This window comes from Dysidea avara, chromosome 5 (assembly GCF_963678975.1).
Source record: "Dysidea avara chromosome 5, odDysAvar1.4, whole genome shotgun sequence".
Lineage (NCBI taxonomy): Eukaryota > Metazoa > Porifera > Demospongiae > Dictyoceratida > Dysideidae > Dysidea > Dysidea avara.
In genome coordinates this window covers 16,374,321-16,399,907 of record NC_089276.1, presented here as the reverse complement: position 1 = coordinate 16,399,907, position 25,587 = coordinate 16,374,321, and the positions used below count along the sequence as shown (strand labels likewise).

The following is a 25,587-nucleotide window of genomic DNA, read 5'->3' as shown; positions in this document are numbered from 1 at the left end:
GAGTTCAGCTACAAAGAAATTACCCCGTAGAGAGTTCAGCTACAAGAAGTCACCTTGTAAAGAGTTTAGCTACAAAGAAACCATCATGTACAGAGTTCAGCTACAAAGAAACCACCTGTACAGAATTCAACTACAAACAAATCACCCTGTATAGAGATCAGCTAGAAGAAGTTACCTTGTAGATAGTTCAGCTACAACAATTCACCCTGTAGAAAGATCAGCTAGAAGAAGTCACCTTGTAGAGTGTTCAGTTACAAAGAAACCATCATGTAGAGAGTTCAGCTGCAAACAAATCACTCTGTAGACAGTTCAGCAACAAAGAAACCGCCATGTAGAGAGTTCAGCCTCATACAAACCACCTTGTAGAGAATTCAACTACAACAAATCACCCTGTAGAGAAGAAGTTACCTTGTAGAGAGTTCAGCTACAAAGAAACCACCATGTAGAGAGTTTAGCTGCAAATAATTCACCTGTAGAGAGTTCAGCTAGAAACAAATCACCCTGCAGAGAGTTCATCTACAAAAAAAATCACCCTGTAGAGAGTTCAGCTAGACGAAGTCACCTTATAGAGAGTTCAGCTACAAAGAAACCATCATGTAGAGAGTTCGGCTATAAAGACACCACCATGTAGAGAGTTTAGCTGCAAACAAATCACCTGTTACAGAGAGTTCAGCTACAAAAAAACCATCCTGTATATAGTTCAGCTACATTTCAAGTCACCCAGTAGAGAGATCAGCTGCAAAAAAATCCTGTGGGGAATAATGAGCATGTAATAAATATATGTATATAATTTGTATAATTACTAATAAAATCAAAAATAATTGAAGTACTAAAATTCTTCTTTAAGTTCTTTTCTTCTTCCTGTGGTAAAGAAAAAAACACATGGGTTAAAAAAGCCCCAAAGCCAGCCATAGGCCGGCTTTGCAGTATACAAATACAAAAAGAAGTGATATCTAATCAAAAACAGCCAAGCTGTAAAAAAAAGGTGCGGCCCCCATAAAGGCCATGGTGAAAAAAGATGTGAAATCCAAGGTGGCGGCCAAGAAATGGCTGTGATGGTAGGTTAATGGTTACATTTTAATAACGGCAATTCAGGTGAATTTTGTGCCGCTTGGTCTTGGCACCAAATTCACCTGAATTGTTGTTATTAAAATGTAACCATTAACCTGCCATCACAGCCATTTCTTGGCCGCCACCTTGGATTTCACATCTTTTTTCACCATGGCCTTTATGGGGGCCGCAACTTTTTTTTACAGCTTGTCTGTTTTTGATTAGATATTACTTACAGCGTTCTTAAATGTTTCAAGATCTATTGTGTCGATGTTAGGAATTTGAAGGGAGTTCCATTGAATAATTGTTCGAGGGAGGAAGGAGTATTTGTACACATCAACTCTTGTTTGCAATTGAGTTAGCTTGAGAGGATGTTAAGCACGGGTGGAGGACACTGGGGTTGGTGACGGTAAGCAATGATCAGGTATTGCTAGTAAGTTCCTGACAATCTTGAATAGGAAGGTGAGTCTAGCAATTGTTCTTCTGTTTTGAAGTGTAGGCCATTCAAGACTGGTTAACATGTCTGTTGCTATCATGGTTTTGGTTAGATCTGTGCCAGGGTTTGTTCAAAACAAAACGAGTAGCGCGGTGTTGAATCATTTCTAGTTTACTAATACTAGTGTGATGATAGGGGTCCCAGATGGTTGAGCAGTACTCTAATGATGGTAAGAGCAATTGTTTGTAGACGTGTTCTTTATTTTCTGATGGTACGTGCCACCTCTTCTAGCACGTGGACGGCACGTGATTTTCCGGAGAGACTCAGTCACAAACGACATCTTTGTGGAAACGGTTTTCTTGAAGTGTTTTGCAGTATAAAATTTGATCAAAATGGAGCACAGTTCTCGCAAAGCTACACGTTTAAAGTGGCAGCTACTCAGATCGATTTTATTGTGCTTCGTCTTCGAGTTCGTCTTCGCTCCCTGTTGTGCAGGTTTGTGTTGAGAGATTGTCAGGTTGTACAGTTGTTCGTTTGTTTCTTATGTAACATTGGCGGCTCTTGACATTTTCAGAGCGGGGTTTTTCAGGTTTGTACAACAGGAACATAATTGTAAATGGACTAAGACACTCACTGCATAAAGTCACCGGCTTAGCTAACCCAGTGCGCTAACCGGCACAATGTGGTAGCTAACTAACAATCCCTGAATTGAATAAGCTTGTAAATCACGCACATTAGCAGTTGCAGTTAACCAACAAGCAGAGGACATCACATTAATATTGCTGTGTACATAACTAGTATGGATTTTATCATTATGTCAAGCATTTACAATTGATACATCTGACCACAGCTCAACACCACCGCACTATTTTCGTACATTCACTTTAATTCTGTAATCTTGCATCTGGCGTTGTAAAGCAAAAGATACTAAAATGCACTTGAACTGCTACAACTAGCAATGTCAACCAGCTGATTCATCAGTATGGAGCATGCATCTTTAGAACCAGTAGCGGCTAATAGTAGAGATTTCCTGTTACAATTCATTCATACTGTTTTTGTTCTGATGTTGATAAAGATATGGTAATATATACATAGCTACAGCTGATCATTGTGTAGCAACAAAATTTAATATGGAGGGGCTAAGAATAGTGGTTGGTAACTTGTATACTTGTGTATGTGTACAAAGCATGCTCAATGTGCCCCACGAAAAAATTGAAATGTTAAGATAACAATTTGGCTGAGTTTTTTAACAAGCATTAATAAAATGTTGAAAAAATTATTCAATACCAATCTCCATATCCATAGAAGTGAATCTGCTTGACATGCATGGGACACAACATACATGTAGTAGCTACAATATTAAACTGTAAAGTATAATGTCAAGGGGTTTGGAGAAATTGGAGTGCAACTCCAGAAGTTGTATATTTACAACTGAAATAGCTTTAAAGTAGAGCTCAGTGGTGGTTCTAGAAATAACTCTAATTAGCACCATCATCAGAGAACGCTCCATGCTGAGGCATTCATTCTCAATAAGCAACGGAGGTATACAATTATGTTTATGGCTTTTGTGGGGTGCCTGCTTTTAACCACGAAACGATGTTTTCCAATGACTACAATATATGTTAGCCTTCTCTTTCTGTGTATGGTACTCAAGCACACTGGGTTGTGTTGGAGGCTGCTATGAAGCTTTTAAAATTTTTGATACTGCTTGTTAAAACAGTCCACATTGGTAGTTCATACCATGAAACATGACAAAAATGTGCTTGCATATGACATCATTTGTGCACGTAATCTAGAAAGCACAAAAGATGGAGACCAGAACAGTAAGGAACCCTACCAGAACAATAGTACAAAGAAAACATCAATTACAACAATTAAACTTTCAGCCTTGATGGTTAGATTAAGGGAAACACCACTATCAATGCTACCACACATGAGAACTAGGTTTACTTAGATGGTGAAGCAATACAGCGCTTGCTAATGGCTACAAGGCCAGAAATCATTTTAAAACTTCATCACAAAGTGCCTACCTCACAAAAGAGCTATCATTTTAGCTGTTTTAACTCCTCAAGACAACTCATGCACAAATGATGTCATAATTAACAAGTCATCAATATCATTGCATATTAACTTCATTAGAGGTCACAGCACTATTCAACAAGGATTAATTAATAGAGTGGTTCCAGAAGCTTCTGAAAATCTGTATCACTAATTGCTACACCAAAATAGAGTGGTTCCAGAAACTTCTGAAGATCCGTATCACTAATTACTACACCAAAGTGTAGGAGATCAACAGCTAATCAAAATTGATGTCAAAATACATTGGAGCCTATGGAAAACAGACTTTCGTGGAAAACAGACTTTCGTGGTTAATTTAAGGCACCCCAGTAAAGCCATACAAGAAGCCAAAGAGTGCAATGCATACTTTAGCCTTATTTGAAAATGGACTATATATTACAAGCCTATCATAAAACTATGAATAAATATTGTCCTAACAGAATCAATAGTTTCACAGTACCTTACCATTCCAAACTTATATGCAAATCAAATTATTTGATGCCTTATTGAGCAGAGAATATAATAGTCAGGTTGACAATTATTTTAAAGGCACTTTAGTAACACTCTTCAAGGCACAAAAGAAGTAGTTTAGTGACAGACAGAAGTCACTAGAGACTACTTAATAAACTATCTTGTAGTAACAAACCTACATCATATATATCACTGTAAGTCAAGTGTATCATGGCATTGTGGCTATAATAAAGTTTTAGTCAGATCAAGGAGGGAGCCTGAATGACTGAGATGTGCTTGTTTAATGGCTTGTGTTAATTGTCACTTAATTGCTAGGGGATTGACAGCCAACCATGAATGTACTTAGTTGGGACAATATGACTTTGTCATTTATTAAATGTATATATCAGAGTTGCTAAAATTATTCATCATGTCATTAGAATACTTATACTATATCAAAAACACATACACTCAGACCTGGGTCTTATTGATCGCAGATGATGAGCAGAGTGCAGTGTACATATACAGAGTATTTGTGCTCACTAATGAAACAATGTCACAGGGGAAGTGTGGGCTATGTACTTCAGTAAACCAATCTGGCATACCTGTCTAGTTCCTGTGAAGCTGCATGTTAACTCTACAAATTGCTATGCACAGTACAATGTGGTGATTTCTAGTATCTGGTTCAAGTATTATAAAAAAATAATAGTGATAACACTACAGCTGGCTCCTCAGTTTGTGCCTGACTGTTGATTCGTATACTTACACATGTTTCTTAGTATTTTTGCTAATGTGCAGTATCATAACTCATAACCTGTCTGTAACAGTAACAATAAGTTTGGGTCACTCCTCTGGGGTATAAAAACCTAGCAACTAAATGGTAATTATTATTAGTAGAATAACGCTGATTACATGTATGCATTGTAAAAGTACATTCACTGTATAATGAAGCATTCATTTATTTATTATCAACTTTGTCAGTTAGGCAATGGATGGTGAACACAGAAGGCAGAGCCTGTACGAGGTGTTTACCACTAACCTAGGAGCCTAAGTGACAATTTTTGGGTAAAGTGAAATGGGAATATCTTGTAAGCGTTTACAGTGAGGAACAATAGTATAAAAATTTAAGCCAAATTTAAGCCAAAGTTCGTTGTGGCAGTGCCACATTGCACACTGAACTAAGCCTTCATTAAGACGGTTAGTTTCAGACAATTAATGAAGTATTGAGTTAAAAGTCATACAAGTGTTGTAGTGAGGAAAACTATGCTAAATGACCTGACTTCAAGGGGAATCCTATTTATTTGCTTACTTAAGGGGAGGAGTTATACTTATTTGGATGTAAAACACAATAATCTTTATTGAGCTTTAAAAAAAAATTCATTCCAGTGTTCCACCATTCCAGTAGTCCATTCCACTGTTTATACACTCCAAACCCAAACATTATTACTCACAAGCCATATGGCTAATTTTGGCTGTCCAGACAATGGAGGTGCCTGGATAACAGAGGTCCGGATAAGGGAGGTTTCACTGTAAATGGTCCTCTTACAGTTTGCCACTATACTGTGATGCTCTCTTGAACATAGTATGCCTAGGCATCTGTCAAGTATGCCATGAAAAGCAAAAAAACAAAAACAAAACAAAAAAAACTGCCTTTTTATACAGTACAGTAAAACTGTGTATAAAAAGTTTCTTTCCAATGAATATCATCTAAAACCACTTTTCTTTCATGGTAGCATGGCAGTAATGGTTATGCGTAGCCAAGACTATAAATGTCTTGAAACAACCCCAAAAGTCCAATGTTGAATTTATTCTACTGACTGACTAACTGATTCCTTCACCCAAGTATAACTTGACTATAGTTTAGGCTATGGGCTTGATGTCTTCACCATTTCTTTGTCCACTATCACACGTAGGTGTTGATTCGCAGTAACACATCATAGCTTTAGTGCTTTAGTTTCTGTAGTCTGACTGGATTGATTGCAGAGGTGCCTCTCGTACTGTTCTTCACTTTAATGCTGTATAATGGGTAGTACATACGTACATGTAGCTGAAAACAAATTGCAATAAACACTTTTCATTTCCGTAAGTGATAGCTGGGGCCCATGTTCAGTCAGTGTGTTTAGTGTCATTCTTTCCCTTGATGTGGTATCCAATTGTATTGAATTATGTTACTACAAACAAGTAAATAATAAGTGTAGTGAAAATTTAGAAATTTTACATTTGAGTAGGGTCAGAAACAATGAAACAAATCTATACCTGTAGCTATATACTAGTTGACATTTAATCCTTATACTTTAGTCATAGCTACTGTATACTATTGACAAGTTGAAATTGGAATTAAATGTCAGCTAGTATAACTACAGTGTAGATGGCCTCCATTGTTTCACTGCTTTTTTTCTGTGACACCTACTCAAATGCTTTCTAATACTTACAAATACAAAATTACACTTGTTTGACTCTTGTGTTAGGGTGACTGCCCTAATGGGATATCTTGAACATTTTTTTGATAAAGCATCTGTTCTGTGTAGTTGTAATATGATGTAGAACATACTATAGCTGAAAGTCAATGACATCTGCAGTATATATACAGTATACTGATACACAAGTTTACAATCAAGACTCATGGTAGTGAGTCGCGAGGCCAAGAAGCACAAAGCGCACGCCCACAAATAATAAACACGCGACCACTACTGTGAGTCATTTACATGAGGGATCGATTATGCAATCTTTTAAAATCGCATGGCAAAATCTCAGCCTTACTAAAAGATTCCGCCTCGAAACCAGGGGCATGTAACCTTTGTATAATGAGTAACTACCACATGAAAAGTCAGACGAATTGTTGGAGTAGTTTGTTCCATCGCCCACCCATTTACAATGCATTAATTAAATTATTTATTCAAATGTACATCGTTCTTTTTTCATTTTCTTCGTCATCGCATCCCATTGGGGTGATTTTCTTTCAACCATGAAGTCGTATTGTAAAAAGGCTGCGGCTATCAGGGGCTTTTTACACAATGTATCTGTACATTTAATTTCGCTAAAAGTTGTTCGTTAGTTTATGAGATCACTTTTGTGTTCTTTGAAGATTCAAACTTGCCGCCATGACGTCGAGGTGTGAGGCGCCCGCCTCAATTCCCAAACCCAAAGAGTGTGGAAGTGGGCAAGGTCATTAGCCATAGCGAGCTGGCTGATTTGATGGACATTGTGCTCAGTGTCAACTCCTGGTTTAATTGTGAGTCCTTGCAGTCACTGAATTGTTTTACTGAATTTGCCACGGTATGCCTCCACTGACTCGTTATAGCGTGACTCCGGCCCATGCAAGGCCGTACATAGCTATAGCCAGCTGTTTCATACCTGCTGTAGTGATATAGTTGAAGCAACTTACTGCTACATTACCCGTGCACGTCTTTAATGCTGCCCCAGCCCTTCAGTGCCTGTGAAACGTCAGTGTTCACTTAAAAAGCCAGCATCTGCGCATCACCTTTCAGCACTTAACCCACAACCACAATTATAGAAACTCTTTAATGATAGCATGAATATACTGTATACGTAATAGTAAACATTTGCATTATGATGATCCCATAAAATATACTACAATGGCACAAGAAGCCAGATACACTATAGTATTTGGCTATGAAGTAACACCAAGAGTTCATAATATAGTAGTGGGGTCTTGGTACCACTTATTAATTTTTCTTCGCCATTTGTGTGATTTGTCCATCGACCATAAACTCACTCACCAACAGTCACAACATCAGTATCCACCCTGCATATACAGAAAGGGATACAGTATGGTAAGGCACAGCTAATTAAAAACATGTAATCATATAGTCAGACTAACATGTCAACAAACACTTAATTCCACTATTATGATTATTGTTAAAGTGAGCATCCCACATAGCCATTCCCAAGATGTATTCAGCATACTGCAGCAGTTGATGACCAATTTTGGAATATATTACTTGACTTGTTTTGTGGTTCTCATCTACATTGTTGACATAACAATTTTTGTTGCTAGGAGACATATAAACTAGGAGGGACTAATAGTTATAGCATAATGGTAAACAAGTTACACAACAGCAAAGGAAATTTTAATAAACTAGCAGTGATTGGATAGTTGATAGATATAAGTAGAAGACAATTTGTAGTATTTCCAGTCCTGATTGTTGAGAATAAGCGCATTAGCTGCTATAAGCATGAAAAAAGCAAGACAGACTAAATTTTAACACAAGGTTTATGATGCAAACTCATTATGCACCTACCAATGTGTTACCCTACTACCCCCTTTGGATGTAAAGCCTGTAAGTGGGGCTTTACAAGGCGAATTGACATGGAACTGCTGCTTCACTATGGGGCATTTGACAATCATTTATTAAGCTCCCAAGTATTTTTTCTACGCTATATCAAATCCCCCACGTTGCAACTGGAGCCAATGGTGGGGATTTGACACAATAGGTTTGTCCTACCATGGGGCATTTAACATTCGGTTGTACCCAATATAGCCCTATATATGCCTGAAGGGCATATATAGGGCTTTTTTCATGCTTATAGCAGCTAATGCGCTTATTGCTTTTTTCATGCTTATAGCAGCTAATGCGCTTATTGCTTATTGCTTTTTTCATGCTTATAGCAGCTAATGCACTTATTCTCAACAATCAGGACTGGAAATACTACAAATTGTCTTCTACTTATATCTATCAACTATCCAATCACTGCTAGTTTATTAAAATTTCCTTTGCTGTTGTGTAACTTGTTTACCATTATGCTATAACTATTAGTCCCTCCTAGTTTATATGTCTCCTAGCAACAAAAATTGTTATGTCAACAATGTAGATGAGAACCACAAAACAAGTCAAGTAATATATTCCAAAATTGGTCATCAACTGCTGCAGTATGCTGAATACATCTTGGGAATGGCTATGTGGGATGCTCACTTTAACAATAATCATAATAGTGGAATTAAGTGTTTGTTAGTAGGGCAATACATTGATATGTGCATTATATATAATATGCATGTGCATCTACTGGGATAAGTAGATTAAGCCTGTACCTTGCGGGCCTAAGCTAGCATGTTATTATCAGAGTATACATAACTCTATATATCTGCCCAGTTACTATATAGTAGGGTCCGTGGTTGTCTCAGATCTGTTTATATGTGGCTGAATTTAGGTAAATCATCCTTATGGGCGTGTATGAAATAAATAGAATTTTCATGTTTAGTGGGTTGCTAATAAGAGCAGGGCACAGTTTTAAAAATATTTCAAGCATTTTCTTGTAATTTAAGGTATTGAGAATGGGTTACAACCATTAACAAGTAGATTTTCACTATAAAGTTTGTGATTGGATCATTAAATAATGTAAGTGTCAAATGCACCCATATGGGTGATTTTCCTAAATTTGGTCACATATTATTATCACATCAATCAATCGATGCATAGTAATTACGGCCTACTGTATGTACGCATTGAGTTGAGCCCTCAAAAATATTAACTCATTTGTAGTATTGACTTACCCGCTAATCATTCAAATGCCTGACACATTATTTATAGCCAAAGCTTTCACCATACATTATAGGAAGCCATAAAAGTATATAGCTTATTGATTTTTCCTGAACTGTTGGTGGAAGCACTTGTTTGCTCTAGACATCTTTGCTGTCATCACCAACCATCTTAGTTGGTTGAAATGTTGAGAAAATATCCTCTTTCATTTTTAGCTGTTTTCTCAGGGTTCAGCTCAACTTGTTTGCGGTCTGACCCACACAGCTAGAACAAGCCAGCTACGAGGCTCTGGCCTACACAAGCATAGTATATAATCCCAGGAAGCCACTATGGCATGGGAGATTCCTGTCTAAAATTGCGACGGTAGTTATATAGCCGTTTACAATGACTTGGCTATACACGAACTTACCCGGCATTTTGCTGGGAGAATAGTGTGATGCACTCAGTGCCGTCAGGCTTCATGTCCATTCCGAGGCATACATTCAGCAACAACTCGCAGCTGATTCGGCTCCACTTTCCACGCACAGATTTTGACTAGACTAGTTATATCACCAACCCACTGCTTCAGCAAGAACAGTTATTAAGACTGTAGCCTCGACTTTGCCGGTTCTTATACGGTGAAACACCACGCGAGACATCACGTGAGTCCTTGCAGGAATTTGAACATTATTTTCAGTTTGAATGAATTTTCTCTTTGCAAGTCACTTTTAGTAGTGCTTCTAAACACTGAACTTGGAAGCTTGTGCTACTAATTTAGCTAGCTAATCTGTTGCTGAAGCTGTTATTATGCATGCATACATCTTTTTGCACTGTATAAAAAGATGGCCAAGTAGAAACCAATTGTAAATGTTTAGTTAATTAATTTTGGTAACAATGCAGTGTAATATCTTTTATCATCTCAGTAGTATTGTTTATATTGCAAGCACACATGTACAGCTAGCTGGATGTGATAATGTGAAGCATATATAAAATGAATGCACAAAAGTGCCTATACTGTAAATGCTTTCTTGGCCAGATTTTGATATCATGTCTTTTGGTTACTCCATGAACATGTACTTGTGCATTCTTGGCCTCTCCTTTTTTACAGCTGGGCTGTTTTTGGCACAGGTTTGTATTATGCTTTATGTCAAACAAATTAGTTGTGTCTTGTTATGAAAACTATTACATAAATGCTTATACATATATATTTTCACAATTTTATTTGGATTTTTCCTTTTACTTTTCTTCATACAAGGTATTGAACAGGTCAAAAGTGCTACTGATCCTTGTGTTTATATAGTCAGCAACTATGATGATGCAACAAGTGATCCAGGAAGTGGGAATGACGAAGATCAGCTTTCATGTTGTGTAACTGGCAACTGTACATTTCGTTCTTTTGAAGATGCCCTGATAAATGTTACCAATAATGTGGTTATTAATATAGAGACTTCCGTTGTGCTGACTTCAAACATCACTATAGTAAATGCCAATAATATCGTGATAAAAGGACAAACTATTGCTTCAGTACTTTGTGCTAATGTTGTAAACTTACGTTTTGACACTTGCAGTAATGTTACAATTGAAGGGATTGTATGGCAAGGATGTGGAGGACTACAGTTTCACAACTCATCAAATGTTACAATCCAGAATTGCTTTTTCCATAATTCAACCAGACAAGCTGTAGTAATATCAGAAATGTTTGAAGATATGGACATTAAAAATTGTCAATTTACACATAACAACTCCAGTGGTCACGGAGCTGCCATACACTACTCATCTGACAATGTGGCTAATCCTCCACCAGTGTTAAGAATTAACAACTGCTGCTTCACCTCAAATGGACCAGCAGGAAGTGTGGTTTACATCAGTAGCCTATCCAGTAATGTACATCATAGTCTGTTGCTGCAAGATTCTGAGTTTATCAGCAACCAAGGAGTGCCAGTTTTCCTTTCAAATGTTTATATGCATGTTTTGGGGAATGTAGTAATCAGGCAAAACACAGCAAGCTCTGGGGGAGGAATCTTCAGTACTAATTCCATAATAGAATTAGATGACTCCAGTGTCCATTTCTTTGTCAATTCAGCTACTGTTAGTGGTGGAGCTGTTTACCTTCAAAATTCTAACATGACCTTTGGTTTAAATTCTTCTGTACTATTTGAAAACAATTATGCTGGTAATGAGGGTGGAGGGATTTTTTCCCAAAGTGGATCATTAATTAAATTTGCTAATAACTCATTGGTAACTTTTAGCAATAACAGTGTTGGACTACCAGCAAGATCCATTGGACGTGGAGGTGCTATATACGCAACAGGACATGTTTATATATCGTTTACTGACAATTCATTGGTAACATTTAGCAGCAACAGTGCAGGACATAATGGAGGTGCTATAATTGCATATAGCCATTCTGATATCAGTTTTGCTGGAAACTCATTTGTGAGATTTAATAGTAGTGTAGCAAGTTGGAGAGGAGGAGCTGTAGAAATAGTAACCTACTCTAATATGTTATTTGAAGGAAATAGTGTAACTGAATTTAATAACAATATGGGTACTGCAGGACCAGCCATACGTTCATCATATGATTCTGACATTTCTATAAATAATAACTCAATAGTAACATTTTGTAATAATATAGGGAGCAGCTATGCAGGTGCAATACTTTTAGATGATGGTCATTCTGATCTCATTATAAATGGAGAATCATCAGTGATATTTGATAGCAATGCTGGACGTGAAGGAGGTGCTATACATACAACCCCAAGTTCTGATATATCATTTGGCGGAAATGCAGTAATAAACTTTACAAATAATAATGCTATAACGGGTGGTGCTATTTTCACAAGGCATAGTTCAAACACTGTTATATCATGCTATGAAAACTCTATAGTAACATTTAGTGACAATCATGCTACTTATGGAGGTGTTGTACACGTAGCAGAGTCTGCTACTATTCTATTTAGTGACAACTCGGAAGCTACATTTGCTAGAAACACAGCCAGTGTAGGAGGTGCTATATATACACATGGAAGTTTGTATATGTCATTTAATGGAAGTACCAAAGTAACATTTGTGGACAATACTGCTACCAGAGAAGGAGGAGCTGTATATATCAGTAATTCTGATATCCTTTTTAATGCTCCAGTAATATTCCAGAGTAACAGTGCACAAACTGGCTCAGCAGTGTACTGTGATGGTGACTCATCTTTGAGATTTGTAGAAAATTTGTATAAGGTACTTGTTAATAATAATGCTGAAGATGGAGAAGATCTACACATTGATAGTAACTGTGATGTCTCAACTGAGAAATACACTTGTGAGTACATGTAATAGTTATACCACGACTGTGAGGGATTTGCTGATATACACACCTAAAGCATGGGGGCCATAGACCCGAGGGCTAAGGGTGCATATATAATCAAAAACCCGATGCAGTCATGTATAAGTGATCCCATCCAAAACAGCTTATAGCTGTAAAAAAAAGTGCGCGTCCAAGTAAAGCAGAGTTAACTGCGACAAAAAGTAATGATATCATAATGCGGCCATGTGCGAGGTGTGCAAGTTGTAAAATTAATATTAGCTAATCAGATAATACAATGTTATTGTTAAAGTGTTAATGAGAACTATGTGATGCTGCTAGTTTTTAAGTGTGTGAGCATCTTCATAAATGCCACATAAATTTAATTCTCAATAAAGCAATGTGTATAGATTCTCTGTTAGTAATAAATAGTTTGAGTTTGGCCACCTTTCCTTTGTTCGTAGCATTGCTGTATACAGGAAAGGCGGCCAAACTCAAACTATTTATTATTAACAGAGAATCTATACACATTGCTTTATTGAGAATTAAATTTATGTGGCATTTATGAAGATGCTCATACACTTAAAAACTAGCAACATCACATAGTTCTCATTAACACTTTAACAATAACATTGCATTATCTGATTAGTTAATATTAATTTTACAACTTGCACACCTCGCACATGGCCGCATTATGATATCATTACTTTTTGTCGCAGTTAACTCTGCTTTACTTGGACGCGCACTTTTTTTACAGCTATAAGCTGTTTTTGGATGGGATTTCAATACTTTTTGTTAGAATAAACAATGCACTGTTGATAACAGTAGGTGAGTTTCCATGGTTTTGACAGAAACCCCACATTACAGTGTCAGAATATTAAAATATAACTGTAATTTTAGTGGCCAGGGCCGCCCACATTGGGGGTAACTGGGGTATTTTGCCCCCTACCACAGCCCGAAAGGGGCCACTTGAATACCTGTTTAAAGAAAGATTGATATACTCTAATAGAGCAGTCAGGATCTAGACCCTTCCTTGCCCCTGGGCCCCTCTTTAACTCTTTTCCCTGGGCCCTCTAATTTCTCTGGATGGCCCTGTTAGTGGCATGCAACTGCAATCAACTAACACCCATTTTAACTAGTAAACCCTTAACAACACTGTGCCTTTCATCTTGTACTGCATTGAAACAATCAAGATACTCTATTAGAGCAGTCACAAAACAGCTGTAACACAGCAATCAATATTTAGCATAGTTACAACTTCTGCTTAGCATCGGATTGTATAGTTTAAATTACTAGCTACTTACAGACTTTACAATTGATCTACTTCAAGCATTGACTAATTCAAGTGAAGAAGCTACGCCCCTGCCAAGAGATCTTGTGAAATGAAATGAGAATAGTAAAGAAAAGGCAAGTATGTACAGAGACAATAGAGGGGCGCGTAATTATGTCCTGCTGTAAATAAACGACTTTAAAATTTATATTACTACTAAATAAACGCACCAGAATAGGCTTGTGTGGCTGTTGTCTCCAAGGTTGTCTCATTACTTGTCTTTTCGTGTTGAAGGGATTTAGTCGCAATTAGTGAGTTTAACTATACATGTATTTGTGTTGTAAAACTTAATTGTAAAAAGGCGATTAGCACATATCATGATAAACATGTATTTGTCACAGTAGAGTCTCTCACGAAGTCACGATTATTATGAGACATTGGACCAGGGTAAAACATTTACTGCTATATTTAGAGGTTGTAGCATTTTTATATCTTAGTATCTTAATAAATAATCCCCCATGATCACTAATCACTAATAGTACAGTGAAAACTGGTCATTATTCAGGCCGTAAGGACAAAATTTTCTAACCTTGCCTTTTAAAGAGGTGGCTGCATTATGCGGCCTTAAAAAGGTAAGAAGCATGCTGTTCTAACTGGCTATAGAGATGGATTTAGTGTATGACAGCATATGAGACAGTGAGTGCTGGCAGCAAGGGGGCAGCCAATCTGTTAGAGCACCAAAAGCACTGCTTCAGACATAGGCAGTTGACTGTCAGCCCCAAGTGTAAAAAGTTTCACTATTGGTCCTTATAAGCTCCTGATGAAGAAAGTGATGAAGTCATTATCCATAGGATATATTTTTCAGAGTATCCATTTCAGCTCTACAATATAGTAGCCAAGCATAAGATGAACATAACACAGCATTCCAGTAGTTTAGTGGTGACCACAACACTGCCTGAGTTAAACTGTGGTGAGATTTGAGACTACCAGAAGCCCTGGAATGTCTTCAACACATGAAATACCAAATATCTAATGCCTGGCTTTCATCCACAGTGGACCTGTCTTGGTGGCCACTTGTACAGAAGGGAAACAGCTGCCACACAGTCTTGCGAGCGAAACAGCTAGTTGCCACACCCCTTAATTATCAATTTGTAAAATCTTTAGCAAAATTGTGTGTGCGAGCAAGTGCGATGTGGCAGTGCCGTGTATATGGTTGCTGCCTAGCAGTGAGACATCACGAGTATTGAAGCCACAATGCGTTACTGTATCATCCATCTAAATACAATCTCTGAATGTGTCATTTTGTGTAGAGAGCAATCTTCCACAAGAAGTGACCTGCAAGTTTCAGTGTATATTGTTAACCATTAATATTGTTCACAATATTGTGAACTATATGTACAGTGAAACCTCACTTAGTGGCCACCTCTTTAATAAGACCACCTCATTATATTGGCCACCTCTAGTAGGTCCCAAATATAGCTAAGCATTACTTATGACCTCATTAATAAGGCCACCTTGTTATTCAGGCCAAATTTTTTGGTCCCACAGCCTGCCATATTAATGAGGTTTCATTGTACTTATGTGAGTTTTTATTTTTCGTAACTTTTCTTCAGGTTTACTGATGGGCACTATGAAGCATTGTTGACTGGTACGTGTATAATGTGGTGACTTGAAATGCTAAAACAGTACGTAGCATGTCTTGTATGTACATGTAATGTGTTGTAATGTGTCCACACATCTTAGAAATAAATATAATTGTATTCTCTATAAATAGTCAGTTCCATTGTGCCACTGGGTCATAAGTTGGTTGAGTATGGATCATCCAGGGCACTTGAGTCACATTTTGTCCTGGCCAAGTGGATCTCATCCACTGACAGAACATACAGGATCAGATCACATGTATAAATTACGGTGGAACTTGTTTATTGCCACCTTCACTCATTCAGCAGGTAACAGTGTATAAATTCTCAATTGGAATTGGCTTTTCAAGAGTGTTTGTCTTTCTATACTAGTGGCCATTAAGATAGGTTGTACTGATAGGGTGTACATACTAGAGATGCAACAATATCCTCCACTTAGTGTCGTTTGATAGTGATGCAATGGAGACTATGTATTATTGCATTTTTAAATACTATACTATTATATTGCAACTCTAGCACGTATTTATAACAGGAATGTTTGTTAACTGTTTAGACATATTGGAGCCACACCCACTCATCTGGATTCTACAAATGGAGTCATACCAACTTGTTGTCATCATACTTACTCGTTACTCCCATTGTGTTTGGATGAATATACATGCCGTCATGTGAGACTTGCTACCATGGCGGGCCACTGGAAAACATTTGCATAGCAGTTATATTACAGTCATTATTGTACAATTCTTACATTATTGTTGTGAAAAGTGTTTGGTATTCATGTGTCTCCTCTGTATGTTGTAATTACATGTGTAATTTTGTGTGGGGGTGCTATAAAATGCAATAATGCATGGTGACAATTGTATTAGGCGATTTTGCACACTTCCTTTTAAGCTAGCTACATGTGCTAATTACTCACAGCTTGTGTCAACAACTGGTAACCGCAGTTGTACTCTTGTGTCATTCTTTAAGCCGCGCCCTTAGAGGACAAATTATGTGGGGGCGACTAATTTCAAAACGAAGGATGGTATGCGGCACCATAGATTATATCTATGGCAGCACACTTCTTGGTGGCTATATGTACTGATTAACTACATAGAGCGCCAGTTCATCAATACCCAGTGACCGCAGTTGTGCTCTGCGTCATTCTTTAAATTCCGAGTAAAATTCTTAGAGAGCAAATGACGTGGGGGCGACTAAATTCAAATTTCAAACTAGCCATTCTCGAAAACAAACGTTTCAATCTGAACGAAACTTTCAGAACAGTTTAAAGACACATTGCCCTACATGCCAAGCGGAAAACAACAATCTGGGATTTGTATTTGGCCTCTAGGTCGACTGAGGTCGACTGAAACTTCGTTTGGTGCTGAAATCACGACTGTAGGGTAATCATGTATGGTGAAATCGATGATGTGAATCTTGAGGTGATTGAGTGAATACTGAAGCGATAACAGGGCGATGAATGTTCGGAATGCACAAAGGAACGCAAGGCATACACCTACGGTTGCGTCTAACCGCATGCAATAAATAAAAAATAAATAAAAAAATGAAACTTCCCCTTTGATGTCGGCAACCTCGATCACGAAACAATCGGCATGGATTTGCTTCACTGCTTGTGTGGTAGTTACTAGTGACACGATGAGTTCAACTCCAGAGTTTCAGAGGGATAGCATAAGTGACGGGTGAAGGCCGAATTTGACAACGTTCGTTCTTGTAAAATCCTCACGTAGTGGTCGCGTCATTTATTGTCTGCGGCGCGCATTTCTGCTTTACTGGCCGCGCGACTCACTACCGTGAGTCTTGATATATATCACTCTCCTGATAGGTGAAAGAACTAATGTCCACTCACCCTGTCATGATCAATAGTGGTTTTAATGGCGTGGGCTATAGCCTTTAGTACGTTATTCATAATATGCCATTATGCTTTACATGCAATGCCAGAAAAATTATGATTGTGGGATTGAGATTTGTAGTTTTACCATTTTGTACTACATTAAGCCTATTATTGTGGCTATTGGTACAGTAAGCACTTAGGACTCACCTATTTAAATCTAGTTTTCCTCTTTGTGTTATTCCATGGTCTGCTCAATGACTGACACGTGGTGGGTAGAAATATGCATCCACGCATTGCCGAAATGATTATTTTACTGATCATCCTTTGTTCATAGTAACTATCAACTAATTGAAACTTAACAACTACACTGAGCCCAGCTCTCAAACCCACAATTATTTGCCCCATGTTGCTCAATGTATTGAGTCAAAGCATATCGTATTTTTGAACTGGTTGGGAATCAACACAATGCACACTTGACGTTCCCATGATATTGCCTAGACAGTATGTAAATTAAATCTCAAGTGGCACCTTTGAATACCATGCTGAAGTGGCACAGTATATGTAATATACACCCAACTTCAAAGTCAAAGGAAATTTATTATAAACCCAGAGACGAAGCTGCGGGGTTTATCAACAGTAAATTTCTGATGACTGAGGGGTTTATATAAGTGGTTCATAAGTAGCAGTTGTCACAAGTGATGCGCCCTCGTGCTTGTGTGTATATTTCAGGCAAATCACAAGTGCCCATGTTGCAACTAAATATCCCATTTGGGTGACTCACCTGCAAGTGTGGGAAAACTGCAGGAATGCTTTGCGAGTGTATTTATGTGGGACCATGTGAATTTCGATTGTGGATAACATCGTAAGAGCAATGACAAGGTGCTGCTAAGAGGCCGAACGTAAGTGTATTGACACAAGCATGCAGATCGCTTCGATTGTGGGTATGCAATTAAACACAGGAAACCCAAATGAGAGCTGAACAGGTAATAATGAAGCTTGAGTGCACTATAAAGTACTTACTATACTAGCCATGAATAAACTAAAGCAGTAAATATGTTTACAGCGCTATAATGGCCTAGCCAATTAAGCGCCACACAGGTATTGTGTACTCTTGATTTTGTTATTCTTTATATTATTTTGAAAAATGCTGCTTGAAATTCTTTGATTTTTTGTGAATAATGATTGGGTCATGGTCCATGTTTGATAAAATTTTTTGTGGTGGGACCACAACGAGCTCAAGAAATATAATGAATTATGTTGTGTTATGCTATGGAATTTTGTAGTCTATTATTGCTGTGTGGGAGTATACACCTCCAATAACCACTTGCAACAAGGTCATGCCAAGTTTATCTTACAGAGTGAAGGTGTCTAGGTACAGTGCAACCTGTACTAGTGACCACCTGTATTGAAAGACCACCCATGTGCTGCAGCTAATTTATACTTCTTTAATTGGATATTAATGTATAGCACCAAAATATCAACTCTTTCTAGCAAATCTAAAAATAGTTACAGGTGGACTTTAAATGAGATCACCATGCATCCATAAACACGTGAATGTTGTACCGTCTCTTCAGAAATACCTTAATTACCACCATAGTACACTCACATATGCAGCCCCACTCCACTTTATTCAAGTTGCATACATGGCTCCATACTATTAGGTATGACAGACCTCCTCAAAGGGATACCTGGACACCTTGATAACCAGGATGCCTGCTATACTCCCACTCTAGTGGTGCACATACATTTGAACCAAGATACTTTTGTGGCTTCTGTGATAATTATGAGCACTTTATTATGGTCCTAGGCATGGAGGGATTTTACCGTATACATGCATTACTTGTACCTCAATGTGTGAAATTAATTACTAAATTACTTTACATTCATGACCACTTTGAAGATCAAGTCATGAATTCGTGCACATACATACTCACGCAGGAGGTAAACATGTTGACCACATTTTCATGTGTATTTACCGTTTGCTGCCTGTACTGATCTTCAAAGAATGAATGCAAAATACTTTGAAAAACTATTTAGTAACTATTGAGGTACAAGCAAGTGTTTGTAATATAAAAATAAAAACATTTGGTATAAGTAATGCATTTACTGTATACTATGTAACTCTTCTACGGACCATTGATAAAGTGTTCATTTTTGAGAAACCACAGACTTGTCTTGGGTCAAAATGTACATACAATTACAAAATGAGACTATGAACACATATCATGGCTATCGAGGTGCTTTTTAAGGAAGCCTGTCATACTTATTAGTATGGAGCCATATACGTAACTTAAATAGTGTGGAGTGGGGCTACCTATTTGAGTGCAGGGTAACTTGTTTCTAGCTGATCTTTCTACAGGGTGATATGTTTCTAGCTGATCTCTACTGAGCTTTTTATGGGGTGACTTGAAGACTCTCTACGGAGTGGTTTGTTTGCTGCTGAACTGCCTTCAGGGTGACTTGTTTGCAGTTGGACTCTCTAGAGGGTGACTTGTTTGTAACTGAACTCTCTACTGGGCTCAGTATTTGTATTTGATACTAGTTGAAGGGTGACTTGAGCTCCCTATGTTGTTAGCTGAATGGTGACTTGATTGTAGCTGAACGTTATAATAGAGTGAGTTATTACGCAGCTGAATGTTCTATTATGGTGACTGCACTATTAGAGTATCTCGATCGCGCACTTGTTACACCTAGTTCACTTTCATAGTGTAGCTCAGTGGATTTTAATCTGATTCCTTGTAAACCACTGTAAGTTCACTCTAAAATGATTTATCGACCTCTCTACCTGATTTCAGCTGATTCCGTTAACTAGTCTGTCTAGTAGGTGTGGTAAGTAGAGTAAGCCACCAATGTTCGACCACCATAGGTTCGGACGTGATTTTCTTTAAACCCGCAAAGAAATTTTCTGCTCTTGCTATGCCTTTGGAGAGGTCTAGGCCATAAACTCTTGCATGCAAAATTTCAGACCTGCAGCTTTCTTCGTCTGGCTGCAGGAGCTGCAAAAGTGACCTGTCCGAATGTTCTCAATTCTCGGACAAAAATGTGTACTATCAGTCGAGTGGTACTGCTCATAATGCTTGAAGCTGATCAAGTATTTCTATGCTTGATTGAAAGAGCAACTCTTATACTCTCCAAATATATGTAGATATTTGGCTTAGTCCTTGTTGGCTGTGAATTACAAAGCTCCAAAGTCACCTCTGTCGTGCAATCTTAAATTCAGCCACATGTGAAGCTCGTGCAAATCAAATAGTTACCTATATCAAATCCAAAGCTATTTTTATGAACATTGAGGGAATCAGCTACCGTTAGTAGTAAATAGATACATGCAAGATGGCTGCACCTTGATTTCTGCCCGAATAGCAACATTGCATTTAGGCTTCTCTGACAGTAGCAGCCTAGCTACTGCACCCAGCACACATATACACAATCCAAATCCACTAAATGGGATTTTGACTATCCACTGTCTTAAAAATGTCAAAAGTTTCTCTTTAAAATGTCCAGGACATTAGCCAGAACGATATACTCAATAGAGCAGTCAATTACTCTAATAATTACAACGATCAGCTAATTTATTATCACATGTAATCAGGTTTTAAGCATTGTAATCAACGAAATTTACATATAATAGTCTTATTGAAGTGAATATTCCTGGGTGTGGCCCTCAGATTTTCTAACTGCTCCAATTGTATAATAGGTGACTGTTCTATTAGAGTGTTTCGATCTGGCTAATGTCCTGGACATTTTGGAGAGAAAAGTTTGGTATTTTTAAGACAGGGATTAGTAAAAACCCCATTTAAGTGGATTTGGATTGTGTATATGTGTGCTGGATACAGTAGCTAGGCTAAAAATCAAGGTGCAGCCATCGTGCATGTATCTATTTACTACTGAACGGTAGCTGATGCTCTCAATGTTCATAAAAAATAGCTTTGAATTCGATATAGGTAACTATTTGATTTGCACGAACTTCACATGTGGCCGAATTTAAGATTGCACGACAGAGGTAACTTTGGAGCTTTGTAATTCACAGCTAATAAGGACTAAGCCAAATATCTGCATATATTTGGAGAGTATAAGAGTTGTTATTTCATATCAAGCACAGAAAGACTTGATCAGCTTCAAGCATTACGAGCAGTGCCACTCGACCGATAATACATATTTTTGTCTGAGAATTGCATGAGAACATTCAGACAGATCACTTTTACAGCTCCTGCAGCCAGACTAAAAAAGCTGCAGGTCTGAAATTTTGCATGCAAGAGTTTATGGCCTAGCCCTCTCCAAAGGCATAGCAAGAGCATAAATTTTCTTTGCGGGTTTAAAGAAAAATTGCATCCGAACCTATGGTGGTCGAACATCGGTGGCTTACTCTATCTTTTTTTATTAACAAAACTAGATCGTGCACATTTTACATATGGTTGGCATTTTTGTTATGAATCCATGACTGTTAGTGCAATTTCTTTCAAGCCACAAAAGGTTTGCACTTTGATGGTTACTCCATGTACAGACCGATTTTCAAGTCATTCCTTCAAATGGTTTACCCTGTGGCCGTGACAAAAATTTGCTATTGAATTTTTCGAAAAGCACATGTATCTCCCTTGTTCTTTATCTAAAGTGTACAAAATTTGGACTGTAAACATGCTAAGTTACGTTCTTACAGCCTTCCAAATGTGAAGAAAATTGACTAAAGCATGTGCGAGCTATAGCAATTTTTCTAAGTGGTGCGAAAAGAAGAAGATAAAAAAATACCAAGAAACTGAGACGAACTTTGAAGGCGCATATCTCAGTGATGGCCTGGCGGATTCAGCTCAAACATGACATGGGAGGTGCCCCATCCCGAGGGAGTTTCCACAGCAAAATTGGTTAATTTCCATCCAGCCATTATTAAGCTACGGATGCGTGAAAACGGCATTTTCTTAGTTCCTGTAAAATACACACTTGTCTGTCGTGTGCCCGCACTGGCTGTACTTGGCCACACGACACACTATCGTGTGCCTTGATAGCATGTTGCTTTTATTGGTCACAATGTGATGTGCCACAAGTTCTGTTGTAGTTTACTACATAGAATTATAGCTATCTCCTGCTTTATGTATGCACACAAATAATGATTATTGTGCTTTTTACAGCTCTTTTGGTCACTATAATGAGTAATCCGGCTGGTACACCAGTTAATGGGTATGCTAACACATTTGACTATCCCATATTGAGTAGTGTCACTCTGACATGTATGGTGGTGACATCAAGTAATGGGTCATCATTTACAGTGACCAACTATCAGTGGAACACTACAGGATGCTACACTCATCCTGCTCATAATAGTGGTAATCCAACATGTTTTCCTACTGGCCAGACTTCACAAAGTGTAACTGGTAATGATCTAACTGCAGAGGATGCTGGTACCATCACTTGTGCTGTAACCATTGGTGGTGTTAACTACACCAGTGGACCATTAACACTTCGTATATCAGGTACATGCATATATACAATAGGTACTTTGTAAGGCTTAGCTAACCATTTTATGTATGTAACAGTAATTGTTTATATGTATACACTATGTATGTATATATGATTTTTACATATGTTGTATCATACAGTACACATGCAGTACTATTGTATTGTATAGTGGTAATCACCCAAAGTGGTTGCCACAATGCTAATACACCATAAAAGTATTTTACACAACAAAACGTACCTTCATGGAGAAGTCTTGTGTATCATACAGTATGATAGTACTGTATAGTAGGGATCACAAAGGTTTGGGTGTGGCACATGAAAAACATCACCCAAAAACCAGCCTCACTTTTCCCTGATGACAATGATGCAGGTAAAACTAAGTCTAAAAAAACCTTCAGATCGACCAAAAATGCTTTCAACAAGTTGCTATGGAATTTCATTAAACAGAATTTTCAATAACAGCTAAGGCAATGGGCTTGATTTTTTCACTGTTCGATGTCACTTCAGTCAGATACGTGCCTTTGGCATGCTGCAGTACATAGAATGCATTCTTCATGGACTTACCAGTGTCCTCCTTTGTGTCCCTTTTCTGACAGCAAAAGATGTCGATTTGGTGGTAGTGCAAGATGGCTTCTCTTCATAACAGAAATGGTCCAAATTTTTCATAGTGGCTACTCTGATTGCAGAGGTGCTTTTTGAACAGTTCTATCTGTAATGCTGTGTATAACGGGCTGAACATAGCTCGCAACAAAGCATAATGGATACTTCGCTTTTCAGATGATAATTGGTAGCAGGGGTGTGCAGCACCATTTTTTTCTTTTGCTGTGGTATGCATGGGTTCACTACTCATAATAATTTTATTTTACAAGAAAATTTACAAACAAGTACACAAAAAATTAGAATCTTCAACTAGAGTAGGGACCATAGTACATCGATAAAAAGTACTGAAATGAGGTGGAGTAGTGCACGATATTAAATCACAAACAATAAAAAGTGTTATATCGTGTATTTTCTGTCGATTGAATGCAATGAATTAGACAGAAAATAAGCTCCCGCATGAATACTATGGGTCACGTGAGCCTTGTCACATGATGATAGGGTTTATAAGTGAGGTTTGTGGGTTAGTGTTCACTCTATGCCACGTGTTAGTACAAGTGGGCTTTCTGTTACTCGCTGCGACTATGGACGACGATCAATTTAAGAAGTTGTTGGACCGCATCGAGTCATCGAGCGCCAATCTGGAAGCGAAATTCTCGTCCCAGCTTAATCAGCTCCAAGAGGAAGTCGCCGCCAATCAAGCCAGTTGCTCCCAGGAGATGATGACGAAGCTGGGCAAAAGGCTGTACCAGTTTAAGAAGAAGGGAAATGAGGCCCAGTTCACTTTTAATGAAACGGTGGACGACCGAATTGACGCCGCCAAGCGACACTTGGAGCGCATCCCTACTCCGAACGAAGTGACCCAGACAACTGTTAAACTCACAGTTGTAGAGTTGGACCAGGATAAGGAGGCTATTCGTGTGAGACAGAAGCACATCAGGATTGCCGACCGCTCTGATTGGGGTGTCATTGAAGAATACATTGCCGACGACCTTGCTTCTGACTCGGATGACGAGAAGAAGCTATACAAAGCTCGCAAGGAACGGAAGACCAAGAAGAAGAAGGCAGCGACCGCCTTTAAGAGGAAGCCCAGACAAGAAGGGGCCATGGCGCCGCAGACCAGCAGTGAAGGAGCTGGGACGAAGTTGTCTGGCACCAGGACGGGGCTGATTGGACCCTGCTATAATTGTGCAGGATGGGGACACCTGGCAGCCTCTTGCCCTAAGGGTAAACAGCACCCGTATCCTTTGAGCCAGCCTGTAGTAAGTGGGTTGGATTTGGCTGTTTGTAATGTGCACGGTGATGTAAGTGTGCCAGCTGATGGCGGTGTACCTAGGCCAGTACCTGGTACCAACAGTAGTGCATTCAAATGTGTTGATGACCCAGATAAGCAAATTGCTGAGGTAAACCTTTTAACTGGGGGTCACAAGACAGGGTGTGTAGGTCAAAAGTCTCCTCAAAAAGAAGGTGTTGATAAGCCACCAAACCTGATTGGTGAAGTTACTGACAAAGCTGGTGAAGACAGGCCCCTGTCAGTAGATGGCCTTGTTAAGGTAACATCAGATTGTGTAGTGGGGTATAACATAGATCCAGATGCCCTACTCAATCAGGTCACACTTGAGCTTGGCAAATGCTGGGAACATGAAGAGTGTGGTACCCCTGCCCAAATTGTGGATGTCCAGGGTAGGATGAAAAGAAATCTGGAATTTTGGAGGGAGGTCCTCCATGCCCCTAGCCCAGTCATCAACTGGATACAAAATGGGTATAAGTTACTGCTAAAATATATGCCATCCCCTCTATACAAGTGTAACCACAGATCAGCAATAGATAACCAAACTTTTGTTGATGATAGTGTCCAAGAGCTGTTAAAATACAGATGCATACGAGAAACTGAGCAAAGACCCATAGTGTGTAGTCCCCTGTCTGTGGTGGCCAACCGTGAGGGCAAGCTAAGGCTAGTGCTTAATCTTAGGCACCTAAATCAGTTCTTGCGGAAAGACCACTTTAAATATGAGGACCTACCTGCGTATTGCTA

The 25,587-nt window shown here is 38.5% G+C and overlaps 1 protein-coding gene across 1 annotated transcript in view; it reads left to right on the top strand.

Moving 5' to 3' along the window:
* Positions 1-1,796: 1,796 nt before the first annotated feature.
* The window catches only part of LOC136256344 (probable outer membrane protein pmp20), a 41,930-nt gene continuing 18,139 nt past the window's right edge, over positions 1,797-25,587 (top strand). The window contains exons 1-3 of the mRNA XM_066049278.1: positions 1,797-1,981; positions 10,727-12,784; positions 22,628-22,969. Of these exons, the coding sequence (XP_065905350.1) occupies positions 1,879-1,981; positions 10,727-12,784; positions 22,628-22,969 (2,503 nt within the window). The 5' untranslated portion in view covers positions 1,797-1,878. The remainder of the gene's footprint in view (positions 1,982-10,726; positions 12,785-22,627; positions 22,970-25,587) is intronic.